This window comes from Etheostoma spectabile, chromosome 8 (assembly GCF_008692095.1).
Source record: "Etheostoma spectabile isolate EspeVRDwgs_2016 chromosome 8, UIUC_Espe_1.0, whole genome shotgun sequence".
Classification (NCBI taxonomy): Eukaryota; Metazoa; Chordata; class Actinopteri; order Perciformes; family Percidae; genus Etheostoma; species Etheostoma spectabile.
The window spans coordinates 14,500,298-14,508,915 of NC_045740.1; the positions used below are offsets into that span (position 1 = coordinate 14,500,298).

Sequence of the window (8,618 nt, forward strand, 5' to 3'; positions counted from 1 at the left end):
AAGAGTTATCTAGCTGATGGGATCTTACCGAGCTACGGCGCATGTGCAACTCCCAACACATATCATATAGAAGTGAGATGTCTCACTCAGTAGTTAAAACGGAGACCCAAACACACAGGGTGAAAGCAGGATCTGCAGCAATGTGCGGTACAACAAAAATATGGTGTTATTTGAAAATGAAACAATGTAAACCTATTCTGGTACAAACTCAAAATACAATTTTTAACCTGAAAATTAACCTAATATAGGCGCTTTAAAACTTCTTCAATTATGAGCCAGTGTTTGCATTAGGAGACATATGATTTGTGGGCCTAGAGGCTTATGGATCTATTTAGTGAATTGAAACTTTAAACATAGGGTCCAATGCCATGTTTGGCAATGATGACTCAATGATGACTTATGTACTTAGTAGTTCAAATGGCAGGTTGACGGACCCAAACCAGCCCAACTTATTTTCCTGTTACAGATACTTTCAATATGTTTCAACAGCGGTTTGGAAGGATGAATGGGCTGGCACTAACTTAGGTGTTAGCCATGCTTCAATAGTAAATACTGCTGAGTAAAAAAGATCATCTTACTTCTCCTATCTGTAGAAAAGATGCCCAATGTGATATTCCTCTTGACCCAACACGGAGGCCACCTGGGCTTCTTTGAGGGAGCCGTGCTGTTACCTCAACCTCTCACCTGGATGGACAAGGTCATAGTGCAGTACACCAATGCCATCTGCCAGTGGGAGAAGAACCTGCCGGCCTGCCAGAAGAGCAGCCACCATGACAGGAACTCATGCCTGCAGAGCACAGGGGTAACACAAAGTGGATAACATGCTATACTTAGAAGTCTGGAGACAAAACAAGCGACCAAAACTACAAAGACTAACATACTCTTCTGTATTTGCCCTACTTCAGTACTAATGGCTTTAAAGTTTAGTAAGTTATTTTGGGAATTGAGGTAGTCACTAAACAGGTTAGAAAAGGCAATTTGGAAGTTGGTACACCAAGTTGTAAATTGAAACTCACATAAGATACCTGGAAATGTAACATGACGCCATGGTGAATTGGTCCTTCCTGTTGCTCCCAGTTAACCTCAGTGTAACACAAGTTTACCCTCTGCTGGTTTTGGCAGCTGCTGCTTCTTGAGTCTGGAAAGCGGAGTGATATAATTAGGGAGGGTGGGGTGACCTTTTACCTGCATGTGTTTTCCTACATGAATCACTGCTGAGAGATTTCCCAGATACTCAAATATTCATAAGTCAGCTTACACACACATTAGGCAGATATATAAAAACTGGAAATGTATCTTATTGGGAAGGACACAGTCTGAAGCCTTAAACTCTTAACCATAATATACCTGTTGGCCAACATCAGTTGTATTTTGAAGCATTTTAGAAAGTCTTTCGGAATTTACCTTAAGTTCTCGATCAGATTTTAAGTGCCTTAATATAAATGTGAATCTGCAACAGATGTGGTTTATGGCTACTCATGAGTCAATGAGCTACCTCTGATAAGCAGCAGTATGACATGTTTTACGGTTTACAGTAGTGATTTCCTGTTCCTTAACGTGTTTAGTCAAACTTTAAATTTAATTTCCTTTTATTTTGATATAATCTCATTTGTTTCCATGAAGAGAAGGTTGCGGTTTATTTTGGAAAATTCTGTTTAATAACAGCCAGTTTGGTGTTATTTCTAATGTGTGTGTGTGTGTGTGTGTGTGTATATAGAGGCATCATTTTGCCCGGTTTGGCTCCGTTTTTTTTACTTTGAATTTCCATTGTGTACAGTGGACCATCAGCTGTCAATGTTGCTGCTGACCTTCAAAGTAAAAGAATCAGGGAGTCAGGTTCTTAAAGAGTTATTTAAAAAAATGCAGACAGAAAGAAAAGCTAATCTTTCTTTTAATAATTTTTCTAACATTTTAGTTCTGTGTTGTTGACTGGAAATATGGGTACTTCATACAAACGTGCATTGACATCTTACTACTCCAGGTCAGAGTGGCCATCCCATGAATTGCTGCAACAGCATGAGGATGGTCAGATGGTATAATTTCCTAAATGCTGCTGTTAAATCTGCTTATTATCAACAGAAAAAGGTCCTTTTCAGAATTTTGGACACAATATACTGAAAAAGTCTACACGACTGTTCAGGACAGAGCTGGGTCAAACAGTGTGCACAAACACTTTGAACAAAAAAAGAGGAGAAGGCAATGAAAATGGGACACAAACTGTAGCATATTAATTAAATTCATGCACTTGGACCAAAGCACTCTTCACTTTTATATAAAAAAAATAAATTAAAAAAGGTAGCTCAACTTTGTACTTTTTAATGATTCTGCTCCATTTCGGTCACATTTAAACTTATAAAAATAGGCACATGGCTTTGGCTCAAATACAATGGAAGTCCCATGTTAGACATTTTGAACAAGGGCTAATTGTACGTTTCATAAGTGGCCAAGGTTTTTGGGGGGTTTGTGTTAAGCTGCTTATTGATACATGCTTGATGGGTGGAGTTTGCCATGTAAAACCAAATAATAGTTTTTGTTACATTAAAACACAGAAGGCACATGAAAACGTACTTATGTCTTATAATACAGTATATTTCCATGAGAAGTGTACTGATAAAGGTCTCTGATGTTGACAAAATTAGATGTGGAAAATCCACATGACAATCATTTGCTTTCTGTTGTTTATTCTGGGCCTCTGGTGTGAATGTTGATTTTTAGTCAGTTTCCTGTGAGTAACATCCTGTCGGACGCTGTATACAGAGGACTCCACCCAAGTCCATGTGAGCTTATTAATCAACATTTTAACCATCAGAATTAATACTTTATCTGTAATTTAAAAGTCAAATGCAACGGCACCACTATTGTCTGTATGTGCAATATGTCCTAATTGTTTGTTATGGACTTTTTTTTTTGCCTGCACTTTACTGTTTTTACAGTTCCTTTTGTTCTTTATGTACCAGCATATGGGTGTAACATTTATAATCTAATTTTATGTTTTTGTGTTGCACAGTCATACCTTATTAGTCATATTTTAACTCACTCATTGATAAATATTTTCACATAAATTTTGTTTCGTCATTTTATTGTAACCGGCTCTGGGTTTTTCTTTTTATAGCCATGCTATCAGCATGGAAATGCCAGTCCACCATGTCGGACTGAAGTATTTCAACAATTATCACATGAATTGCAATCAAGTTTTGTACAGTCATTCGACCACAGAGAATGACTCCCACTGACTTTGGCGTTCCCGTGATTTTTCCTCTAGTGCCATCATCAGGTCAAACTGTACATGTTCTAAGTACTATACTGCAAATTGATGCAAAGACTACAACTTTTATTTATATAAAGTTTATTGTACATTTATTGACATTATTATTGATGCACCATGTAGCACGATGGGTAAAACTTAATATTCAAATTGAAGAAACTGCAATCTCAACACATGAGAGACAGGCACTTGTTAGAATATCAGCCTTGTACTTCTAGGGGAGGGGGGGGGGGCAGAGGGTAGAAACTCAGAAAGCTGGAGCCTGCCAGTGTTCAAACTAGCTGTGTGGGTGAACTACGGTATAAACAAAGCACAAGTAAACAGGTAAGACACAGACTATCTCAAAACCAGCCGGTAAGCACTCTCATTTGGTTTAACGTGGGTCCACCTGTGTGTTTAAATTAATAAACATTTTTTTCTTTCTGAAATGACATAAAAAATAAAATTAAGCCACACGCATTTTTATTGTGATGAATTCTCTATTTAAACTTTAAATCTTTAAACTAAGGTTGATTTTCATAAGATGCTCTTGTAAAGTCAATGGTTGCCTAAAAGGTTGAAAATCTTATTTAATATGCATTTTTAAACAATCTGTCCAGTGCTAAAAAAAGAGGAACTGTGAGGTGCTTAAAGGAGCAGGCAAATGGTTTATACAGAGAGGGCTACAATGACTGAGGATGAGTGGTTTTGACTGCCTTGTTCCTGTTAGACTGTGCTTCATCAGGAACCCCGGAAAACAACATCACTTGAACTTCTCGCACACTTGTGCCTTTCATTCATAATGTTTCCTTCCCACAACCACACAGTTAGATTTGGCCTTTGAGTCTCCACAGTCTGTGGGGTTTGTAATATATAATGGCTCTTCGCCTGGTTGGTGCAAATGGAGGGAGGAGGTTTAGTCGAACAGCTTGGCTGCTGTGGCATTGCCGTCGTACTTGGAACCTTTCCCATCAAACTCAGAAGGAAGGATGTCAGCGTCAAACTCCTTGTAGTAGTTTTCCAGCTCGTCTCCATGGACAAAAACCTAGAGCAAAGACATTAGCTGACATTAGAGGCATTTGAGACTGTGGGAATTTTCATCACCCAACTGTCCAACCTCTAAACAAGTGGAAATTTAATTTGAGCACCCTGTACATGAGTACTATACTACCACTGCATAAAGTTAATTGTAAAGTGGCATTTTGGAGTATTATGGATATTTGGAGTATTATTGCAGGCCTGAACCTCCACCCTAAAAAAAGCACTGTTACATGAAATATTTTTAAACCAACACATTATTCAAATGAAATACAAAAACATAAATCTTTAAATTGGATTAAATATGCATGTTGCACCATATAAAGGTTGAATTAAGACAATTAATGCTAACAATTGTGTAATTTTATTTTTAGTACCATTTTATTTAACTACAAGGACTGAATAAAAAATAAAAGTTAAAATGCCTTGGAGCTTCATGTACATGTTGTCACTACCCGATGTGAGTCAAGTGCAGCTGTGAGTCGCGCATGCGTCACTTTGCGACGAGTAGCTTACAAGATGCTAACGAGAGACTTAGGTAATGTCAATACGGTAAAAAATGACCTACATAACAAAGTTTGTTTACTGTTGGCTACAAGTTAGGAATCAAACACAGAGGTTGTCAGTTGAATGGCGTTTTGAGCTAACATTAGCAATCAAACAATCATAGATAGCTAAAACATTTTTGAAATGATTTCCATCTTCTGTTATTAATTTTTGTTAATTTTGTTTGTAATGAGAAAAGTTTATTATTTTATGGATTTTAAAAATGTCAGTGTGACACCTTATTCTGTAAACTGTTTTAATCTGAGCATGCGCAACTCACATCTGTACTCGACCAGAGCCGGTCTGACTCGACTCACATCGGGCATGACACGTTATGCCGTAAACCGTTTAAATCTGAGCATGCGCGACTTACATCTGCACTCGTCTCACATCAGGTAGTGACACGTCACCCAATATTTTACATCCAGTTTCTCGATAAAACGATAAAAGCCCATTATGTTGTCTCCGTTTCAGTCATTGTATATGTCTGACTCACTCTCTCTAGCAGCTTGCCCTTCATGAGTGGTTTGACCACATTGTAGGTGGTGGTGAAGTACCAGGGCTGGTGGATGAAGTGCACAGCTTTGAAACGGGCAGGGAATGAATCCTGGCAGAAAAACAAACAAAAGTAAGATTGTTTGGTGATGTAATGTAAAGTCTTTCTTCACTTTAACCCCAATCTATAAACATCTAGTTATACTAGTAATCTAGTATCTATCCCTGTAGCATTTACACTCTTTCAAAGTAAGTTGGTGGTGGTGTTATACAGTAGACTACTGCTATAGAAATGCAATGAATATTAATGTTCTCTGAAACTTAAACGCAAACTTTTCATCTGCAGCTTTTATTTCTACAATATCCCTCTCTCCCACCTGCAACATGTCCACCATCTTCTTGAGCTCAGTGGGTTTGATTCCAGACGCCTGCTGCATGGTGAAGCCCTTAAAGTTCTCAATGATGCAGAACCCGTTGATCTGAGTCTCCTCGTTCTCCAGAAGCTTCTCCAGGATCACGCAGTAGGCACGCAGGATCTAAACACACACGTTTATTGGCTTTTTAACTATATAAATCTTGCTGATATTTGTAGTCACATTTTGCTCTCCGTTCATGTTTGAGCAAAATGGGATGATATGAAGAACATTATCACGAGATCCTGTGGTGGAATGTAACTAAGCACATTTACTCAAGTACTGTATTGTACTGTAAGTATAATTTCTAGGTACTAGGTACTTTACTATATCCATTTTCTTCTACTTTAAATTTTTACAGCAATACATTCTGAAAGCCACTATTTTACTTTTTACACCACTACATTTATTTGACAACACTAGTTACTTTGCAGATTATTAATACAAAATATAATTCAACGAATAAGTGAGGATATTTTATTATTGACAGCGGCATATAAAACAATTAACATTAGCCCTGTCTTTACCAACATTAATTGCATCACTAATTGTAATTCCATAATACATACACACTATTCAAAATGGGTCATTCTGCACGAGTACTTTTACATTTTGTAATTTAGTTATATATTGACGCTAATGGTTATGTATATTTAGTTTATTATAGTTATATTTTTATATTATAATTTATTCTACATTTTTACGCTGTTGTATTGCTATTTTTACTTAAATTTAAATATAAAAATATCTGAATACTTCTTCCACCCGTAACAAGGTCTGATTGGTGCAACAAAGACGTCCTTTACACACTTAAATAAAAAGTGAGATTAGGAAAATCAAAATCCCAACTGTTTACTGTCCTGCGTCCTAAATGGTGGAATGAGCTCCTCATTAACATCCGGACGGCCAAAGCCTACGCATCTTCCGCCGATGGCTAAAAACACATCTGTTCCTACTGCACCTTGGATAAGAGAATATAATATTCTTAAAGCTACACTTTCATATGGCTCTTTTTTGTTATTTAAAGCTAATGTACTTGCACTTACTACTTGTTGTCTGGAGTTCGCAACTTCAAGGTTGAAAGCATTTAATTGGAAGTTGCTTTGTATAAAAGTGTCAGCTAAATGACATGTAATACAATGTAACGCAGGGGTCTTCAACGTTTTCCAGGCCAAGGACCCCCAAACTGATGGCGAGATGGAGCGGGGACCCCCTAATTATATATATTGTATAAAATTGTGTTATATCAAACTGGTCCTATAGTGCCATGTGTGCATTGATGACTGAAAGACATCTTCTGCCTCCATTTATCTGTTTACTACAGTGTGTTGAATTCATGTTAATGTGTATTTAAAGACATTTCAATTAGTGGAAAAAATTGCGGGGGGGGGGGGGAATATAAAAAAAGTCTAATCAACCAAAACTTTCGCGACCCCCATGCAGTACCTCCGCGGACCCCCTGTTGAAGACCCCTGATGTAACGAATATCCACTTCTAGGTGCATTGTGGGATATGTGGTCACCCAGAAACCACCCACCAACCTCATCAAAGGTGATCTCCTCGTAGTCCCAGTTCTCAATGTTGAAGAGCAGAACCACGCGGCCGTATTTGTCTCTGCTCGGCAGGATGCCGGGGTAGCCGGCCTCGATGGTGCTGCGTACGGCCTCCGGGGTCAGATTATCAAACAGCTCGGGGTAATCCTTCCTGAAACGCACGTAGCCTGGGTGGAAACACAGGGGTAGATTCCAGGGTCACACCAGGCTGTAAATTTGGCATTCTTTGGTAAGTAGTGATTGGTCATGCCATCCATAACAATTATGGAATCCTAGTTTTTAATTTAAACTGTTCAATAACAGTTTAGAATATTAATTAATAATTTAAAAGTCAAACGTTTGTGTTTTTTAGATTTATGAAAAGTTAGGTTAGGTCACAATGTCTCAGTGGTTTTCAGTGGAGAGTTTTAGTGTAACATGATGATTATGCTGTTTGAAAGGCTTCCTTGACCCTAACAATGACCCATGCGTGGTGGAAACATTAATCACTGTACTGTTTGAGCATGAAAATGATCAGATGTAAATTCTGAAACATTTTGTCAGTGCAGAAATATATATTCATATTCAGGTATTTGCCCCCATTATATCCTTCGAAGCCTGTTTCTGATAATATTTTTTGTAAATTAGTTATTATTAGAGAACTCTGGAGCAGTGTCTCAGGCTGTCCATCATGATATTGCATTCCATTTTATATTATGAATAGTCATTCGTATCCAGTGGTAAGTTTTAGTAACATTAACCCAAGTACTGTACAAGTACATTTATGAGGTACTTATACTTTACTTGACTATTTCTATTTTATGATACATTTTGGAAGCCAATATTGTACTTTTACTCCACTACTTTACCTAGACAAAACTAGTTACTTTGCAAATTCAGGTTAATACCAATAACTAATAAATTATGATATAATATTATTGATTAAGAAATGAACTCTGCCTTTATCAGCTGCAACAATAAAGAGATGTAAACATTAATGCATCAATAATTTTAATCCAGTATTATAAAGAAGATGATTCGGAAATGGACCATTCTGCATAATGAGTACTTTACGTATATTTTTATGCTTATAATTTAGATACTTTAAGATTTTGAATGCAGGACTTTCACTTGTAACAGAGTATTTTGAGACTGTGGTATTACATTCTTCCACCACTGCTGATATCATACAGATTAGCAGTGTGTATTATTGTTTTCTTTCATGTTGGGTCCATGTCACACAATTATGTTTTCTGGTGGCCTTCAGCCATCAGGCTCCTCTACTGTGGAATCAGCTTCCGGTCTGGGTTCAGGAGGCAGACACAGTCACCACATTTAAGAGTAAACTTA

General features: G+C 37.4%; 2 protein-coding genes and 1 long non-coding RNA gene across 5 annotated transcripts in view; 2 read left to right on the forward strand and 1 right to left on the reverse strand.

Annotated features, from left to right (window-relative positions):
- The window catches only part of abhd2b (abhydrolase domain containing 2, acylglycerol lipase b), an 11,505-nt gene extending 9,660 nt beyond the window's left edge, over window positions 1–1,845 (forward strand). For all 3 annotated transcript variants that reach the window (XM_032522601.1, XM_032522599.1, XM_032522600.1), the window contains one exon: window positions 594–1,845. In XM_032522601.1, coding sequence (XP_032378492.1) covers window positions 594–820 — 227 coding nt within the window. In that variant the 3' untranslated portion in view covers window positions 821–1,845. The remainder of the gene's footprint in view (window positions 1–593) is intronic.
- Window positions 1,846–3,332: 1,487 nt separating this feature from the next.
- The window catches only part of rlbp1b (retinaldehyde binding protein 1b), a 9,378-nt gene continuing 4,092 nt past the window's right edge, over window positions 3,333–8,618 (reverse strand). Inside the window, exons 5-8 of the mRNA XM_032522606.1 lie at window positions 7,278–7,456; window positions 5,701–5,859; window positions 5,325–5,435; window positions 3,333–4,289 (exon numbers count right to left, since the gene is read on the reverse strand). Coding sequence (XP_032378497.1) covers window positions 4,161–4,289; window positions 5,325–5,435; window positions 5,701–5,859; window positions 7,278–7,456 — 578 coding nt within the window. The 3' untranslated portion in view covers window positions 3,333–4,160. The remainder of the gene's footprint in view (window positions 4,290–5,324; window positions 5,436–5,700; window positions 5,860–7,277; window positions 7,457–8,618) is intronic.
- LOC116693580 (uncharacterized) overlaps window positions 4,715–8,618 on the forward strand; it is a 17,058-nt gene continuing 13,154 nt past the window's right edge. The window contains exon 1 of the long non-coding RNA XR_004332955.1: window positions 4,715–4,726. This is a non-coding gene — a long non-coding RNA (uncharacterized LOC116693580). The remainder of the gene's footprint in view (window positions 4,727–8,618) is intronic.